Source organism: Schistocerca americana, chromosome 8 (genome assembly GCF_021461395.2).
Source record: "Schistocerca americana isolate TAMUIC-IGC-003095 chromosome 8, iqSchAmer2.1, whole genome shotgun sequence".
In the NCBI taxonomy this organism is placed as follows: domain Eukaryota; kingdom Metazoa; phylum Arthropoda; class Insecta; order Orthoptera; family Acrididae; genus Schistocerca; species Schistocerca americana.
In genome coordinates, this window is record NC_060126.1 from 472,759,623 (window position 1) to 472,779,405 (window position 19,783).

At 42.1% G+C, this 19,783-nt stretch overlaps 1 protein-coding gene across 1 annotated transcript in view; it reads left to right on the forward strand.

The window, feature by feature from the left end:
* LOC124545182 (alpha-tocopherol transfer protein-like) overlaps positions 1-19,783 on the forward strand; it is a 148,531-nt gene that overhangs the window by 13,286 nt on the left and 115,462 nt on the right. Inside the window, exon 2 of the mRNA XM_047124041.1 lies at positions 14,660-14,789. Within this exon, the coding sequence (XP_046979997.1) occupies positions 14,660-14,789 (130 nt within the window). The remainder of the gene's footprint in view (positions 1-14,659; positions 14,790-19,783) is intronic.

The window sequence follows — 19,783 nt, forward strand, 5'->3', positions numbered from 1 at the left end:
TATCTATACATGCAGTTAATCTGCATATGTACAAAAGACAATGTCCTGGCTAACTCATCGTCCAGCCCAAACAGTTAAGGACAGAAACTTTACATTTGGGGTGAGTTTTCGTTTTTTAGGCATAACCTCAATGCAGGCATGAGACCGGCGAACAAGATCTTGACGCACGCTGACAAATATCCCTGGTGTGTTTCGGATCACGTAACAGGCAACTGCTATTCTGGCAGCTAATTCCATCTCCATATCCACTGGCGTCTCGTACACGAGTGACTTCAAATATCGCGATAGGAATTAATCAAGGGGATTCGGGTCAGGTGACCTCGCAGGCCACGCAATAAGGCCTCTCTCCCAGTCGAGCGACTAGGAAATACACAGCACTGAGGTTGTTGCAGACATCCATACTGAAGTGATGCAGTACTCACTCATGTTGTGCGCATATTCTCTCACGACAGGGGACAATGTAAATACAACAGAGCTGCGTTACGGACATACAAAGTAAACAAAACCTGCATCATCACTTCCTAGTAATCGGGCTCTCCTTGTTTCCTTGCACGAAATAATTTACGTGTAAATAAACTGCACAGTAGGTATAATAAACCTTTACGGTTATTAGCTGTAAAGAAGCTGGTAAACTGTAATGCTAGACAAAGCGGTAGGCAAGTTCACTTCCATATCGTCTTAAGCTGACTTCTCAGACCCCAGGTTCCCTACCTCATTGTTCAGTGGAGCATTCTTTATGTTACATTTTTGCACGCTCTTAAGAAAACACCCTGTATAACAGAATCATTCGCCAAAAGTATCATGTGACTTTCAACGTCAGTTTATATATAAACTGTAAAGTAATGCTTCCAGAGTAAGACACTGGATATGCCTGAAGTTACCTAATGTCTGAAGAGAAGGGCATGCTGTGTTCTGTTTGCTAGAAACTCTTCTCACAACTGGTCTGATATTCCGTACGGTCTTATTTTGTTCCTTAGGCGGCCGTGTGGAACTATTTCAAACGTCTTCCTGAAGTCGAGGGACACGGCATCAGCCTTGCCACCGGTATCAGCGGCTTCCTAGGTCTCGTGGGGGAACACAACTAACAGTGTTTTACACGATACTTGTTTCTGGAACCCATGTTGATTCCCACATAATATTTCGGTCTCTAGAAATGTCATAAGCAAACGTAAAACATGTTCCAAAATTCTTCTACAGACTGGCATCAGAGGTGTAAGCCTAAAGTTTCGTGCGTTTGTTCCACGAGCCTTCTAGGAAATGTTAGTGACTTCCACCTTTTTGCAGTACTGGGAACGCTTCGCCCTCGCTGCTTCTAAAAGAGTTCTTCCGCATGAGCTTCGCAAACCCATATTGATATCCCTTGTTCTGTTGAGCGCTTTCATTTGCTTTTCTATCCTGTGGTCACTCACTTCGATGTCTGTCGTTTCGACGTTCGTACGACGACTTGGAGGAGGAACTACAGTACGCTCTTCCCCAGTAAAACAGTTTTGGAAAAAGTTCAGTATTTCGACCTTCTGTCGTCCTCTGGTTTCGAGTCATTATGACCACTGAGTGTCCAAACACATGGTTTCCATTCCTTCGCTTATTTAACGCAAGATATAAACTTCTTATGATTTTCTGTCAAGTCTGTAGATACAGTTTTACTTTAGGATTCGCTGAAAGCTTTACGTGAGCCTAGTGTGCCGCTCTACCAAAACTACGGTTCGGTAGTAAATGGTAGGATTATCGGTAGCACCGGTAGCATTGGTAGGGAAAGAAACATAACTGAATGAATGTAGAGCCGAGAAACGGGAAGCCGACGGCTTCTTTTTGTTTTCGTTTGGTTGTTTCTTTTGCACACAACACTTCCAGTGCCAGTTCATTGTGAATTTTATATCTTTAGGACTATAAACTGCATTTTATAAATGATAAAAATTAGTTGATCACGTAACTTAAGCGCTTTTACGTAACCGAAACATTTTTTATGTTTTGTTCTCAGTAGAACGTTCATCACGATCGAAGGCGCGAGTTTCCTCTTATTCATAAATGCGCAAGTTGTTCAAGAATAACAGAAACATGCTTTACATAAGTTCGACAAAGTGTTGAAGCGATATTTAATAAGTTTTTGTTTCAAGTTCAGAAAACGCAAAAAAGTAAAAATTGAACTTTCCATGATTTTGAGCCTTTCCGGAGCCCCTTAAGCAGTGCTGTAACAGCCTTACAATAACTAATTCGCTGTTATACGTTACCTGAGTCGGAGGTCGAACCTGATGAACAGTAGATCCTACAGCTCTCCACTGAGTTACAGATATCCTCATACAAGATCGTTACAGAATCATTCGAGCCTCTCAACTCGGCTCCAAACCAGAGCACCACAATCGATTCCAGGAACGATTCTGCAAAATGCTAGCTCTGATTCGTACCGACGTGACACACAATTTGCAGTCGGGTGCATCCAGTGCACTTAGTCGCTGCAGGCGGAGCCTCCTCCACCCGCACAAGAAGACAGGGATTGGAATACATCCAGCAAATAATTGAGAACATAGGTCACAAGTGCTACTCTGGAATGACGAGGTTCTCACATGAGAGGAATTCATAGGAGACCACATCAAACCAGACAGAAGACGCATGACAAAGCGCATCCAGTATCATCGACGATCTGCTCATATCTACTACCATCCTTTCCTCCCACTACCTGTTCAGTTACAGATCTCAGGAATGTCAGACGTGCAGAACTATTTTATCTTTCCTCTTCATTATTTTTTTATCGACGTCGTTGCTTACTCGATCAATGCATCTCATATCCAACATAATTTTATAAAACCATACCACAAACCCTTACGATCCTGTTGTTTCACTATTTGTCAACGGTACACGACAATAGCTGATCCAAACATATCCTCCCATGAATCCTTTTCTGTCCAAAACAAATTTTTTGGATTTTGTTACCTATTTCTCTTTATAGAAAGCTTTTTTGCCTTACTCCTGTCATGTTACTGTACATTTCTTGCAGGTTCCTTCTTTATGTTTACTACTTCCTAGATAGCATAATTCAACACCCTGTTCGGGTGTGTCTCGTTAGTATTCAACATCTAGCTAGCTCACCTACCGTCAACAACCACTAACTTTTATTGATGTGTGTAATACAGCCATGATCTTTCAATTTTACAATTACCGTACCTCGTATTACCTGAAATAATTTATTCGACTGTTGTCAAACTTATTTCAGTCATTTGCTCCATTTATAGTCCCATGGTGGATATCTAAAACTGATTCTGTGGTAAACTATCACCTTATTGTAATGTCCATCGTTAGTCAGCCACAGTTTTGCCGCAACGACAAATGGTGTCGTTCAGTTGTAGAACTACTTCTGGTCGGTTTAAATAAGTGAAAAGGATGTGAAGCACAATGATACGTTATCACTGTAGTCCACACATGTGATAAGACGTAACAATGTGTACGATATCACATCGGTTGCGGAGCAATCCGGTTCAGGTGTCGCGTCTCTGAGACGCTGTGGTAGGGAGAATAAAACGGAGTTTTGTACAGAAGAATGGAGCGAAATTTTGAAGTGTTATCGTCTGTGTGGTGAACGTCTACAAAGCAAAATCTATACGACTGAATAAAACAGTTGCAGACATGAAATTAGGAGCAGTATAAAAAGATAAAAGATGAATTGCAACACAAGTATTGCAGTTCCATATCGATCAGTTTATATTTCAGTCCTGCGTCTCGGATGTGGTTCTTTTCACTAGTACTCCACCATAGAACGTTTGTTCCTCGTGTCTCACGAACACGTAGGTACATTCATTCCTAACCCCGTTTTTTGGTTCTGCTCTCTTCACCGCCGGGCTTGGTAAAAGACGTAAAACAAATAAATAAGAATAATGAAACGTGTCATTTCGCAACACAATTTCGCATTATTTCTCGTTTATTTCCTTGCATGGAAATCCTCACATCATACCTCTGCGACGGATAATACTAAAAACTTACATTCTTTCTGAGCTCAACATCTCTCATTATAAGACTCGGTTTGTCAAGCAAAAAATGGGAATTTTCCGTACATAGAATGGAAACAAAACATAATCATGATCCTGAAATCGGATGATAGTTTATGCACTGTTACATTACAGACTAATTAATGTATGTGTTCTCTGTGTACAATGACCGGTATAGGGAACTACTAATCTGTCTACATCAAGAGTGTATAAACAAGAGTATCATATACTAGGGATAATCAGACTATCCTGTTTGTTCATGGTTGCCCTAAATTGTCAGAAATGATGGTGTGATTTCTGTTGTAAGGCTGCGGCCGATTACCTGAGCCACGCTTGTAAGATTTCTATTTGAGGTTCTGTATATATCTACTTCCTTTTTGGTCTTAAGCTCTATTACCACGACAAGTGTGTGTGTGTGTGTGTGTGTGTTTGTGTGTGTGTGTGGGGAGAGAGAGAGAGAGAGAGAGAGAGAGAGAGAGAGAGAGAGAGAGAGAGATAGATATGCTCATACACAGATGGCAGCAGCGTCGCGTACACAAGGTATAAAAGCGCAGTCCACTGGCGCAGCTGTCGCTTGTATTCAGCAGATTCGTGTGAAAAGGTGTCCAACGTGATTACGGCCACACGACGGGAAGACATTGAACGCGGAATGGTAGTTGGAGCTAAACGCATGGGACATTCCATTTCGGAAATCTTTGGAGAATTTATAACACTACCCCTACTATTGCAATTTAGCATGCTTTTGCCTAAATAGCAGAAAACCTTTGTCTATGTTGTCACGAATACTATACAGAACAAAAGTCGTGTTACTGGAAAAGCCACGTATAACCTTCTTACTAAAATTTAGTTTAGATTCCAAATAATGTAAACTATGGAAGAACATTCCAGTTAGTAGGAAAAGCCAATCAATAGAGTTACCCTTTTTACAGGATTTGACCGTGTGATGTGTTTAATGGGTAAGTAAATCAGACTATTTCTTTTCCTAAGACATTACCCAGCAGTTAAATAGAAACGCAGTATGAAAGTATACTGAAACTAGGACAACTCAGGTCAAAGTTCATTTAGTGGTTCAAATATGTACTAATGATAGCCAGCCTATCCAGGCAATCAAACAGTGAAGTATTGGAAAAGCAGAGTATGAAGTTTGCCTATTGTCTTCCTACTGTTTGATTTCGTTCTTCATATTAATATTACTAAACTTAATGTTGGTGCAGACACTATAATTTCTTATTGACTACTTCCCCCTTAAACATTACGTTTTAAGAAGAGAAAAAGCCCAGTAGATAACTTCAGGGAAGCTAAAAAAAAATTGGCCAGGGAACATACAGAAAATAATTTTCTACAATAAACTTAAGTACTAAAATACACTCCTGGAAATGAAAAAAAGAACACATTGAGACCGGTGTGTCAGACCCACCATACTTGCTCCGGACACTGCGAGAGGGCTGTACAAGCAATGATCACACGCACGGCACAGCGGACACACCAGGAACCGCGGTGTTGGCCGTCGAATGGCGCTAGCTGCGCAGCATTTGTGCACCGCCGCCGTCAGTGTCGGCCAGTTTGCCGTGGCATACGGAGCTCCATCGCAGTCTTTAACACTGGTAGCATGCCGCGACAGCGTGGACGTGAACCGTATGCGCAGTTGACGGACTTTGAGCGAGGGCGTATAGTGGGCATGCGGGAGGCCGGGTGGACGTACCGCCGAATTGCTCAACACGTGGGGCGTGAGGTCTCCACAGTACATCCATGTTGTCGCCAGTGGTCGGCGGAAGGTGCACGTGCCCGTCGACCTGGGACCGGACCACAGCGACGCACGGATGCACGCCAAGACCGTAGGATCCTACGCAGTGCCGTAGGGGACCGCACCGCCACTTCCCAGCAAATTAGGGACACTGTTGCTCCTGGTGTATCGGCGAGGACCATTCGCAACCGTCTCCATGAAGCTGGGCTACGGTCCCGCACACCGTTAGGCCGTCTTCCACTCACGCCCCAACATCGTGCAGCCCGCCTCCAGTGGTGTCGCGACAGGCGTGAATGGAGGGACGAATGGAGACGTGTCGTCTTCAGCGATGAGAGTCGCTTCTGCCTTGGTGCCAATGATGGTCGTATGCGTGTTTGGCGCCGTGCAGGTGAGCGCCACAATCAGGACTGCATACGACCGAGGCACACAGGGCCAACACCCGGCATCATGGTGTGGGGAGCGATCTCCTACACTGGCCGTACACCACTGGTGATCGTCGAGGGGACACTGAATAGTGCACGGTACATCCAAACCGTCATCGAACCCATCGTTCTACCATTCCTAGACCGGCAAGGGAACTTGCTGTTCCAACAGGACAATGCACGTCCGCATGTATCCCGTGCCACCCAACGTGCTCTAGAAGGTGTAAGTCAACTACCCTGGCCAGCAAGATCTCCGGATCTGTCCCCCATTGAGCATGTTTGGGACTGGATGAAGCGGCGTCTCACGCGGTCTGCAAGTCCAGCACGAACGCTGGTCCAACTGAGGCGCCAGGTGGAAATGGCATGGCAAGCCGTTCCACAGGACTACATCCAGCATCTCTACGATCGTCTCCATGGGAGAATAGCAGCCTGCATTGCTGCGAAAGGTGGATATACACTGTACTAGTGCCGACATTGTGCATGCTCTGTTGCCTGTGTCTATGTGCCTGTGGTTCTGTCAGTGTGATCATGTGATGTATCTGACCCCAGGAATGTGTCAATAAAGTTTCCCCTTCCTGGGGCAATGAATTCACGGTGTTCTTATTTCAATTTCCAGGAGTGTACTTAGATAGTAAAGCACACATTTTTATACTAATCATTTCACTTCAAGAAATCCTCTTTCTTACTGGAATTTACTTTCAAAAGCTATTCTTTGAACTGACTCCGTATAGTCATTTACCAGATTCTAGTAACTTGGCTACACTCTGATTGAATTTTACGTAAGCAAATTTTTACTATAACACTCTGACATAGTCGAGAAAACGCAAAACTATTTAAATGGTGTCTCTTTATATTAACTTGGCACTTCATATGTCTGTAAGTTAGGATACTCGGAGTCGGCAAACACCAGGAAGGAACGCTACATAGGTGTATGATCAGCATGAAATGACGGGGCGAACCACTTTCTTTAAAGTTCAAGAATGATTTTTAAAAAAGAGTTTACATTAATGGTTCACGCTGTACAAAAGTATATAACTATAAAAAAGTCTTATCTGGTGGCTATAGCCGTGGGTGTGGCGAACAATTATAACGGCTACATAACCCACGGTACGGCCTGCAAGTATCTTTGAGCTCAATTTCTCTTCTTGGCGTCATTCAGTTCTACAGTAGCCCAACAACTCGCACCTATGCTTTAAGCCTTTTGCAGTCTCCATCCGAGGAATTTTGTGCTAATTTGCAGGCAAAGTTTCTCCTGCTCTGCAAATGTTGCCTCAATCACTGCTGCCTACAGACGCTCCCTTACATTCCGCATTTGCTCTAGGCAGCGCACCAATTCGCCCTTGTCACGTAGTCCACTCCCCAGAGCCATTTTAGTTTGAACCAAAAGATCACTGGATTTTACGTAACACATATTGTTCCTAAGCGTGACCATTCCTTAAATTGTCTAATTTACATTAACATGAACAATTTGTACACACAAATATTTTTGAATACAAAATGTCATCAGAAAATTGTTTAACGTAATAAACAGTTTACATAGTATTTTACATACATTACTCACATAAATACAAAGAACTTCAGTCTCAAGTATAGTACACTTTACTTACAGAGAAAGTATAGTATCAATATGCGAAAACTTTAAAGCAAAGAATTATAAAAATTTAAATTAACCGTGAACAAATACTGTTATAAATTCAGTATTCACAGATAGTGTCTCAAGTCTGCCGAGAATACCAAATTCCAGGCATTACCTCTCAGCACGGACAACGCAGTGGTAGATAGCCTTCATTTGGAGACTGATAGCAGCGACGTTTGCGTGGGGTTGTCAGTGCTCACAAATAAGCAACACTGCGTGAAATAACAGCAGAAATCAACGTGTGACGTACGACGAACGTATCCGTTAGGACAGTGCGGCAAAATTCGGCGTTAATTGGCTACGGCAGCAGACGACCGTCGCGAATACCATTGCTAACAGCACGACGCCGCCTGCAGCACCACTCCTGGACTCGTGTGACCATACCGTTTGGACCTTTGGCGACTGGAAATCCGTGGCCTCGCTGGAACAGTCCCAGTTTCAGTAGGTAAGAACTGATCGTAGGCTTAGTGTGGCGCACGCCCCACAAAGCCATGGGCCCAACTTGTCAACAAGGAACTGTGCAAGTGTGTCTGGGCTCCATAATCCCGTGAAGTGTGTTTTAATGGAGTTGACTGGGTCCTCTGGTCAAACTGGACCGGTAATTGACTGGAAGTGGTTGTGTTCGGCTACCTGGAGACCACCTCAACCATTCATGTACTTAATGTTCCCAAACAACGATGGAATTTCTATGAATGACAATGTGTCAGATCAGCGGGCAACAATTGTCTGCGATTGATTTGAAGAACATTCTGGACAATGCGAGCGAATGATTCGGTCACCCAAATCATCCGAGATGAATCTCGTCGAACATTTATGGGACGTAATCGAGAGGGTAGTTTGTGCACAAAATCCTGCACCGGCAACCCTTCCGCATTTATGGGCGGCTATAGTCAGCAGGGCTCAATATTTCTGCAGGGTACTTCCAGGGACTTGTTGAGTGTGTGTCACTTAGAGTTGCTCCACTACACAGGGAAAAATAGATCAGACACTATGTTAATAGGTACCACATCACTTTTGTCACAGTAAAAGCATTCCACGGATGAACAAAAATACTACTACTAGATTAACATTTCAGAGCTGCATCAAACCAGTCATCTGAGGACAACCACAACGACTAAGTTAACAGAAAGCTACGTATCTGATACTCGATCCTCTCAAAGGGCAGCTTGTTTGCTTCTTTTGAGCGATGTGCTTAAATTTAGAGCTCCTTCGGTATGTTGTTACTACAGTATGATCCTGGTCTTCAGCTTCACAAGGTTTAAGTGCGTTTTATTACATGGCCTATTGATTTAGTCCGTCTTAAGAACAACTCCTCGCAATCCAGACGCTTCATTTTATGCACTCCAGATGCAGATCAAGCCGCAGACTGAAGTATAAGCAATGTTTGATATCACAAGGTTCCCATCGGCTGTAATATTAGATTAGTATACTGTGTACGTTATTTGAGATTTACAACTGTTCCGTTTCCTCACAATGAGCTTGTCGTTTGGATGTTCCACTCACAGACATAGACCTCCAAATCACTTTGACATGCACCACTCCTTTATAGACGTCAGCATTTTGTTCCGTGCGCCTTGGTGACTTATAAACGCCATATACAGCTCTGATACAGATTATTATGCAGCTACTATTAGTATCAAACACTGTTATTCGCGGTACACAACACAGCCCAGGTGCCTATGGTTTTAATAACAGCCATAAAATGTGGTGCAGGGAAGCATCTTATCTTTCATTATTAACCTAGTCCCGGTAACGTTCCAGCCAAACCTCAATTGCGAGTAGACAGTCTGTAATGACTGCCGAAGATTCCCGGGGTAGTGAGTCACCCTCGCCAACGACCTCGTAAAAGAGGGTGGACAAGCGGACAGGAGTTTCACGGCAAGCACTTGCTCCTAGGATGGGGAACTGTCCCTAAAAGGCAGATGATTCAGCAGTGATAAACGATATGAGGAATAGAAGATACTAGAAACCACTTCGTTAAACACACGTATTGTGTATTCACAGAACATCTGTAATGGAAAAACTGTCTCCATTGCTAAAGGAGTCCCACTTAGTCCTCCATTCGGCTATCTAGGAGGCTATTGCCAAAAAGAGGTAACCACGAGCAACACACTGAATAACCGACGAAAGCGTAATATTTTAAGAGTTGGAAAGCTGAACGAGATATGAATCTAAGAAGAGAAATGTAAAGGCCCAGCCTAGGTATGGCGGAGTCAGTATAATGAATTGGAAACAATATAAGTATTTGTCATGTGGCAATATCAACTGAAGCGAAAAATGGTACAAAGCAAGAAAGATTCATTATGAATAGCAACATCAGTCTGAAAGCGAGTAACTGTGAACAATTCGGTTTTGGGATTATTCCAGTCAGAACTGGCATCAAACCAACGCCAACGACAATGGTTCAGATAGACATCCCGACATCTCAAGCAGAATATTAGGAACTAGAGAAATCGTATGGGGACATAGAATGGATGAAATGAAATGTCGTGTGGCTAGAGCCTCCCGTCGGGTAGACCGTTCGCCTGGTGCAGGTCTTTCGATTTGACGCCACTTCGGCGACCTGCGCGTCGATGGGGATGAAATGATGATGATTAGGACAACACAACACCCAGTCCCTGAGTGGAGAAAATCTCCGACCCAGCCGGGAATCGAACTCGGGCCCTTTGGATTGACAGTCTGTCGCGATGACCACTCAGCTACCGGGGGCGGACCATAGAAAGGATAGTTCAATACGTGTTGTAATTTTCATGTGAGTGGAAGGCTGTAGTGAGGGAGGAGTAGAAGACATGCGGTACAACATGCTTTTTTCTTTTTTTTTTAGTAGGGAAATCTCTGAAGCGTTTGGATACTCCAGGATGCTCGGTTGGGAAATATGGGACTGATATTGTAAAACAAATCTTGTCATCTAATAAATGAAAGAACATTCACCCGGTGCCAGCATAGCCAAACTAGCTCTTTCTTTTTACTTCGTTCCATCATTTTAATGTTGCGTGAAGAGCAACTGCATACAGTCATATTTAAAGTTCAATATTGAATTCTTCCGATGTGGTAACCTAAAGCCACCTTGCGATGGAGTCGAAAATGTGCTTTGTTTAAATATTGTTGCAAATCCTACCGACACATTTCCCCAACAATTGTGTACTTACACAGCTATGAAACTTCGTAATAATATGGTAAGATGGCCAACAACATTCACTTCTGATTCCCTCACAACGCGATTTTACACAAAATACACAGCAAGTATTTTGCATTCGAGAGTAAACACAAAAGAAAAACTATTTGTATCTACTTGTCCTGGAAGAACCGAGCAAGTGAAGAAATGAAACGTACAAGAGATACATTGACCATGCTGATGCTTGTAAGTAGAGGTAATGTTCTTTCATCCATAGAATAGCCGTCTTACACGCCATACGCGGGAACACACATGTTACTGATGTGGCATTTTTTGGTCAAGGAAGCTTGGCTTTGGCTTCTCACAGAAGTGGAGTCCATATAACGGAAATTTCATCGGAATATTGCAGCTGTTATGTGACTATGATCCAGTTCTTGTTAAACTGGAATGCGTACAAGTGCAATATCAATATCCCGAATGGAATTTATTTGTAGTCCTGCCCATCACGTAAAGACTGCCCTCTTGGTACAGAAAGACAGTATCATTCAATTATTGTCGATGCAAGTCCTAATTCATGTCTTGTTGAAAAGAAAACATTCATCCTGCGTTAATTTACTTGAATATGGAATTTCATAATTATGAAATAAGTGAATGGTTTTTAGGATTCGTAGATTGTAATCAGAAAACAGGAGCTGCTATTGGCATTTAATTTGAGCAATACTTGTGAGACACACAATTCCTATTAGTGAATGACTGAGTCAGAGTTATGATAACAGAAGTAATACGAGAGGGTCTTATAAATTACCTTGGACATGCTTTCTTCGGGCAATCCTCTTGCATAATTTTCTGTGTGTACTTGTCACAACATTACGTGGGGTACATGTTGGCATGTAGCAGATACATTTTTTCGGTCTGATACAGCTTCCTTTAAACCTGTTCAGCTACAATCCACAAAAATGGGAAATTCTGAAAGAATGCTTTGGCCGTTCATTATATTCAATGTCTGATGCCTCCTGTAGTGCTCAGATTGACACTATAAAACAAACTACTGCTAACTTGAATAATATTGCTGTTGCTGCTGAAGCTCCAAGTTAAATTGGTCAGTTTAAACACGTTGTGTGGTGTGAGGTGTTTTGGATTATGAGAGATATTCAAAGTGTTGAACAATATCATCAATATAGGCTAATATTGTTGGTACCAACTGGCTACAAAAAAAAGTTAAAAGAAGCTCTAAATACTACCATTGATGGTGAGGTGAAACACTTCGCGAGATTATGAAATAACTTAAAATATCTTAGCGAAAATTGAGAGACCGTACGTCGTGAATCTAAAGTTGTAGCCCTGTATTTCTAAAGATGTGGCGCACTGACATCATGAAGTGGATTGGTATGAAACTCAGATTTATTAAAGATAAATATTTTTATTTCAATGACAGTCTAGTGGCTAACATGAAAACCTGAAGATTTTAGATAAAACACTTGGATTTTTATGAAAACGTTGAAAGATAACTGACACTGCTGAGACATGAAAGGTCTTTATCAATGAATATCGTAATTACGTCACAACAGATTTACAGGGAGAAATTATATATCTCAAAACAGTACATACTTCAAAGTTTCGACGCATTTCTTGGGAACCATTAGACCTCTTCAGCAAGATCCACGAGCTTAAAATTTGTCTTATTTCCGGATGGTTTTGTAGGTATGCACATATTTTATTCTTCCAGTGACTATAGCTGATGCGGAAAGTTAATTCAGTTTCGTCTCGTGTTAAAAATTGCCAGATGAACTATGCATCAATATGATCTCGCAGATTTGGGGACCTTACCACCTGAATACAATGTCGCAAATCAACCAGATTTTGATGCTGTGATTCAAACATGTCATGCAGTTCCCTAGGTGTGGTCTTAAGTTTCTGATTGTCTTCATCACTACTTTCCAAACCAATATTTATTACTACTCTTTCAGGCTCCCCTCCATGGAAACGTCATGGCGCTTGCATTCTTTCCCGAACTATTTAACCATTGCACAGTCATTCATGATTCACTAGATTCGTGTGTTCTCAGCAGGAATTAGTCACGGTTTACGACCTTTTTTACTACATTCCAAATGATTTGATTGCAAAAGTACATTATACAACGTGTCACAACGATTTCTAGTTCTCTGAAATAGTAGAGGGCACTAGTGAAATATTTTTGTTAGTGAAGACATATCCAGAAACGTGTAGTTCTGAGCTTGCACTAAGATGAAGGAAACTGTATACTGTAAAACGTGCAGGAAGGATTTCACTGCAAAACGAGTGTAAAATTTAGAGCACTATCTTAGCAATGACACTTCACGCAGGTTTCCTACAAATTTTCTTTTTACGAAATAATTAAATATAATATTGAAATTATATTTAAAAATGTTGTTTAAATTTGTGGATACCGCAATCTATGCTAAATGAGCGAAAACATGTGTGGACATTAGACATGAATGTAGGAAGTGTGCACGGGAAAAATGGATACTGCAGAAAGTAAATGTAACTTCCAGTGTCAGTTCTGTAATTAAGAAAAAGAATCTTACGTATTTTAAAACCCGAAATTAAATAAATTCATTTCACAGAAGATACTCTGTAACCTATCATAACAAACTTCCATAGTTCTTAGTTTATATGGTAAGAATAACTGCCGAAAGGATAGCATCTAAAATCTGAATGATGAGCACTGGCTTTTGCACAGAAAACGATGCATTTGCAGACACTGTATTATTGATAGGTAATGTTTATGTTAATGTCGTCTACCACCTCAAACCATTCGGATAAACTATATGTAAACTTTCTGCTCTAGATCGCAACACATCGCGCGATTTCTTCGGGGACGCATGCTTCCTAAACGCAGTGCAATGACATGTCAGTCTATACAGCTTCCTCGAATGTTTACAGGATCTGTAACACAGGAAAACAGTACGCCCAACACGGAACCGACCTTAGTACAGTTAATAGTTGTTCTATGATACCCACAGGTGTATACCACCGCATGTTTTTCAACCCATTACGCCATGAACAACTGTCAGTTCGCTGGAATTCCTCTCGTATCACAGTAAACATTACGTTCGTGAATATACGTTATCTTATTTCATCCCAATAAGTATTTTTTGTGTATCTACAGAATTCCCCGAATTATGTTTAAACCATCTCAAAACCATCATGACAATAAAACTTGTTTTTTATATATATTTGGAGCTGGGGCCCAATCACACGTGCTACCCGTGTCACAGTTCTGGCTCTCAGGGGCCCAGACAGCGATGACGAACACACTTTAGCTGAAGAAGGATGGAAACCTCCAAAAAGCTGGCTATTCATATGAGTTATAAGCAATCCGCCTCTACTTTAAATGCGAATGCAATATTTAAACTTCTGAAATCGAGTAAAGTATTACATTTATCCTTCTCCAACCTACCTGAAAGTCTGGAACATAATCACGGACTCACCCTACATAGACATAAACATACAGGCGTCAGCGCCTATAACTCCGACGCTCTGTGACATCGTTCTCGTTTCGTTCAAGGCGCCTTCTACAACCTCTCGAAGTTTGTCGGTGTAATTTAGACGCATTGTGTATGTGGAAGGTTGTAATAGCGCTAAAGATGAACATTTTGGCAATAAAGGCTATGTAAAGTGCGAGATCCACTATGAACTGCCTACAGTACTGACTAAATAAGGTACTGTGACACAGAGCTCTTTTTGTCTATCTCTTATAAAATACTTTTCGTGTTGCCGTTACAGATGGATTTGACCCCCGAACTTCAGAAGAGAGCTGAGCAGGACCTGAACGAGGACCCCAGGAGGAGAGGGGAGGACATAAAGCACATCAGGGACTGGCTCAGCAAGCAACCACACATTAAAGCCAGGACAGGTGAGTTGCAGGAAGTATCGGCTAAGCCGTACTAGATACGTCAAAGGCAGGAAGGGATTAGACAGCGAAATGAAGTTTCCCTGTGTCACTGGAGTACTTAAAGCGATGTTTATGTAACTGCAACGCGTATGACGAAGTAAAGTCACTCTGTTGTCGGAGGCACTGCACCACTGACAGCCTGAAATCGGCTGCCCAGACGGCGATGTAAAGTAAATCACTGAGGGATGGGAGAATGTTCCCTGAATTTCAGCTGGGTGGGGAGGGAGGGCGTTAAGTGGGGCGAGTACTGGAAGTAACTAATCACCCCCGTTACCAAAATAAAACTCAAAACTATTGAAATATTGTTTTTATTCATTAACAAACTAACACTACCACTTCACAACTGACACACCTTGCGATGTTCTTATTAATAGAGTATAGTTTTGTAAGACACACACACGCAATTCCTGTCAGGAAGGTACTCTTGATGTTGCCTGGTAACACAAAAGCATCAAGAACTGGAGGCAGAAGGCTACTGGACTCCTTTAGGATCCAAATCCTTCTGGCATTCACGGTAGCAACGGGGATATCTGGGAACGGTGAAAAGAGTTGATACCTCACGACAGATTGCTCCGGGTACACTTGAAGCTTGTCTGCATATTCTGGCTTTCTTCCAACTGATAACGGGTTAATACGTGTCCGTCTACTAAGGTTGTTTTGTTTGCGAAGTTTAGATTTTCTTTCTAGGATGGGAGGGGGAGAAGGGGGGAGGGGAGGTATATGGGAGGTGCAGCAGCTGTCTTCCCTTGTCCCATCGCTGGGTAGGTACCTGGACGCGAAACAGTTTCACGATATTCATTCTCGAAAGTGTCAATGAAGGCATTAGAGATTCATTGTAAGAGACAAACCCCCACGGTTTAGCGTCTCGCATCGCGGTAACAATTGTGAAGTTTCGTCTTTTGTAATGAAGCCAGACTAATTAATACCGTTAAATAATTTCGAACTGATTAGCTTGCAAATGTCAATACCGAGGATAAAATGTTTCAAACTAATAACCTTACAGTATCTTACTGGAGACAGTGAAAATTTGTTCATGATTATTTACACACAGCTTTAGTAAGGGATGGGATTCTTTCCTGGTGCTATTTTGTCAACAAAAGTCACTTTAGCTGTCTTTAACTTTTCAAATTATGATTGTTGTGCTCACCAAAGAAGTTTGGCGTCTTATATAAAGGTAGCGGAAAGCGAAGCCCCTTGCTGCTATATTGACGGTAGCGTGCTTGCAAGCATGCAACTGGCCTGGTTACAGGACGATGAAATGTATGACACGAAGAATGTGGGGGAACATAATATGAAACGAGTAACAATCGTTTGTTAAAATAATACACACAACAAATATTAAACTGTGATGTAGAGGCTTGGCACCGACTGCAGTTCTGATTCTGTCTAATTATGACTGTCTAATTGAATAGTTCACTCATGGACTTGTCACTTAACTCCCTATTAGTTCAGCTCGGTGAAACGTCAAAAATTTTCAGAGAATAAGTAGACAGTATGCTACTCGATATTTTATTTTTGTATAAGAGGTCTGTTCAAAAATTTCGGAACGTTCCTAACTTCGCGCCAGTGGTGTGTTGTACCGAAATGCGGCTGGCACCCCAGCGCACACCTGCTTTTAATGGGCGACTGCCGGAAGTTTCATTGTTGTATCTGTTATTGTTGAGTGCTGTATTGAGTAAAACTTTGGGTCGCACAGTTTGTGAATTTCACACAGAAGAGTTAGAGCAGCAATGCGTCCTCATCAAATTTTGCGTGAAACTCAAGGAGACTTTAGACACACACCAATTGACTCAGGAAGCCTACGATGATGAGTACTTGAGCCGTACTCAGTGTTCAGAATGGTTCACACGGTTTAAAAATGGAAGTTAAAGACGGCCCTCCTTCAGGACGCCCTTAGACATCCACAGACGACGCTCCTGTCAGGAATGTCAACGAAATTGTGGGTGGCAATCGAAGACTGACTGTCCAAAAGATTGCAGAAGAATGTAACATTTCAGTCGGATCATGTCATGAAATCGTGACACAGTATCTTGGAATGCATCTGTTGCCGCGAAGTTCATCCAGAGGTTCAAATGATTCAAATGTCTCTGAGCACTATGGGACTTAACAGCTGTGGTCATCAGTCCCCTAGAACTTAGAACTACTTAAACCTAACTAACCTAAGGACAGCACACACATCCATGCCCGAGGCAGGATTCGAACCTGCGACCGTAGCAGTCGCACGGTTCCGGACTGCGCGCCTAGAATCGCGAGACCACCGCGGCCGGCTCATCCAGAGGCTTAAGAGTCAAGACCAGAAAGCACGTCGAGTTGCAATCTGTGAAGAGCTTTTGAATCTCTCAAATGAGAGATTTTTCTTAAGCGAATCATAACTGGCGATGAGACGTGGGTCTACGGCTATGATGTTGAGACTAAGGTTCAGTCTTCACCTAATCGGTCGGCAAAGGTTTTCAAAGACGAACACTTCGCGTCAGATCAAATGTCAAAGCCATACAGGTAGTTTTCTTTGACTTTGAAGCATTAGTGCATCATGAATTCGTTCCACGGAGACAAACTGTCAATCCATGGTACTATCGGGACGTGTTTCGACACCTGCGAGAGTATGTGAGAAGGAAGTGGCCTGAAATGTGGCGAAACAATTCATGGTTTTTGCATCACGATTACGCACCCGCATATTCACCCCTGTTGGTGCGTGACCACCGCACGAAAAACGAAATCACTGTGATGCCTCATCCCCCGTACTCTCTAGATGTGGCCCACTCACATCCTGACATTGTAGACGGACATATGTCAACTGTGAGTAAACTATTACTGCTGCCCGTAGTTGCTAGAAATAGCATTCTTTCAGTAACGGTTTAAAGCTGATCGGTGATTTGATGTTGTACGTGTTATATCTTTTGTTATTTTGACGGTCATAGAAATTAATTTAGTAGCTAGTTGTTTCTTTAATGAAAGATATTTGTTGTTTCGGGTCGTGCATCTGCGGAATGCATCTGCTGATGTGTTTGTAATCCCCCGTAGTTTGTTATCCGTTATACCTGTACAAAATTTCAATAATTTTTTCAAAAAAAAGGGGATAATTCTCAGTGCGTATCTCTATCTGAAATGTCTCCTAAATACTTGGTTGACTTTGTGGATTTTGTGCAGGATTTGTAGTGCATTTCGAATGCTGTCAACTTCGTGTTTTTCATTTTTGAGGTGTGTAAAGTAAGTGCATTGGTTGTTGTTGGTTTCCCTCGTGTGTTCTCTGAATCTGATAGCGGAATTTCTTCTCATCTGTCCTACATAAAATTTTGTGCTTTTATTGCAGTTAATTTCGTAAATTTCGGTGTTCAAGTGATTCGGGAGTGTGTGTATTTCTGAACGTAGTTTTGTGCTAATATTACTTGTTTGAAGGCAAATTTCACTTCTGTATTTTTTTAGTAAGGTGTTATTTTATCGTATAGTTTCCTCATATAGTTTGTTGGAATATAGGTGATCTTTATAATGTGGTCTTTCTCGTTAGTGTTATTTTATGATTTATGGGGTTTATTTAGGATGTTTCTTTCTTTACTTGTATAACAATATTAGGGTCGTAATTGTTCTTGGGTGCAATCTGCTGCAGCGTACTCCATACTTCAGGTACGGCCACCCTGTTGCACTGGCAGATTTATGACCCTGTTTATCATGGAATGAAAAAATGCAAATTTGAGAGATTTTGGGTGTGTAGATGTATGGTTAGTTATTCCATCTCCAGAGATTGGTTTTCTGTCGATTTCCCACGTTTGTTTTTAGTTGTTGGTTACTATGGGAACCAGAAGGTTTATCGATTTTGTTTTAAAGTTGTATAGTGAATTACATTTTAGGATGTAAGCCATTGACTACCTAGTGTATTGTTTGTATGTCGGTCATTTCCTCTTATGAATAGCAATGTGTTGTGGACGTAGTGTTAGTAGTAATTTTCGTAGAAAGGGTTCTTGTGAACTGAAGAATACTGCCCAGAGTATGTTTAAAAATACATCTGCTATGCTTTCAGCAATATTACTCCGCACAGGAAGGTACACACTTCGACGCTTGGCGATGGTTGTCTGATAATCAGTCTTTCAAAGTTGAGCGGTCGTAACTGCGGCAACTTCAGTGAATTGGTCCATGATTGGAACTGATCGGCAACTCGATTTGCAAGAACGGTGGAAGGACGTTCCTCTACGAACTGCAGCGTGGTTATAACTGAACTTTCGCTACTTGAGCCAGTATAGACGGAAAAATATTTGCCGTATGGGTACCCAACTTTATAGGAATAATGTTCAGGTAGTGCGATGCAGGATCTGTGTTGTTAGTAGCATGAGTGTCAAGACTTGACGTTACGTGCCGGTACTGTTACGGCGATGTAGGCCTGAAACACAGGCGTCATTGTGAATTTCAGGTGCAAATAGTAAATCTGGGTCCGGACAAGGTGAGCACGGCTTTACTCGTTAAGCCGTTTCGGCAAAACAGCAATAGTGATGGTGCTCTTAGAGTACTAACGCATTGCTCGTGACGTCTGTTACTCCATAACACATTTTGAAAAAGTCGAATCGTCAGCCGATCGTTCCAAACTGCGTGGCCACAAAGATTACCAGATTTGAATCCGTGTATTTCTCGCTGTGGGGTTACCTGAAGGACGGAGTTTATCGACGGAATACTAACACATTTTGGAGGCTGAAGATGAGCAGACTGAAGAAGGCAGCCAACATCTCACCTGAGATGTTTCGGGCAACAGTAGGGTAATTTCAAGTGCCGTTCCAGTGTGTCGTGGCTGCAGCTGATCCTCGCATTGGGCATCGTTTGTAAAGTGGAACGTAGACATGGTATGCACTGAACAAATGTTATCCTCCGACGTGAGAATTAAAAAGTTTCTTTCAGTAGTTTTTCTTTCTCTTCTGCATGTCCTTACAAAATTTTCCACGAACTTCAATGTCCAACGATCGCTCGCTTGC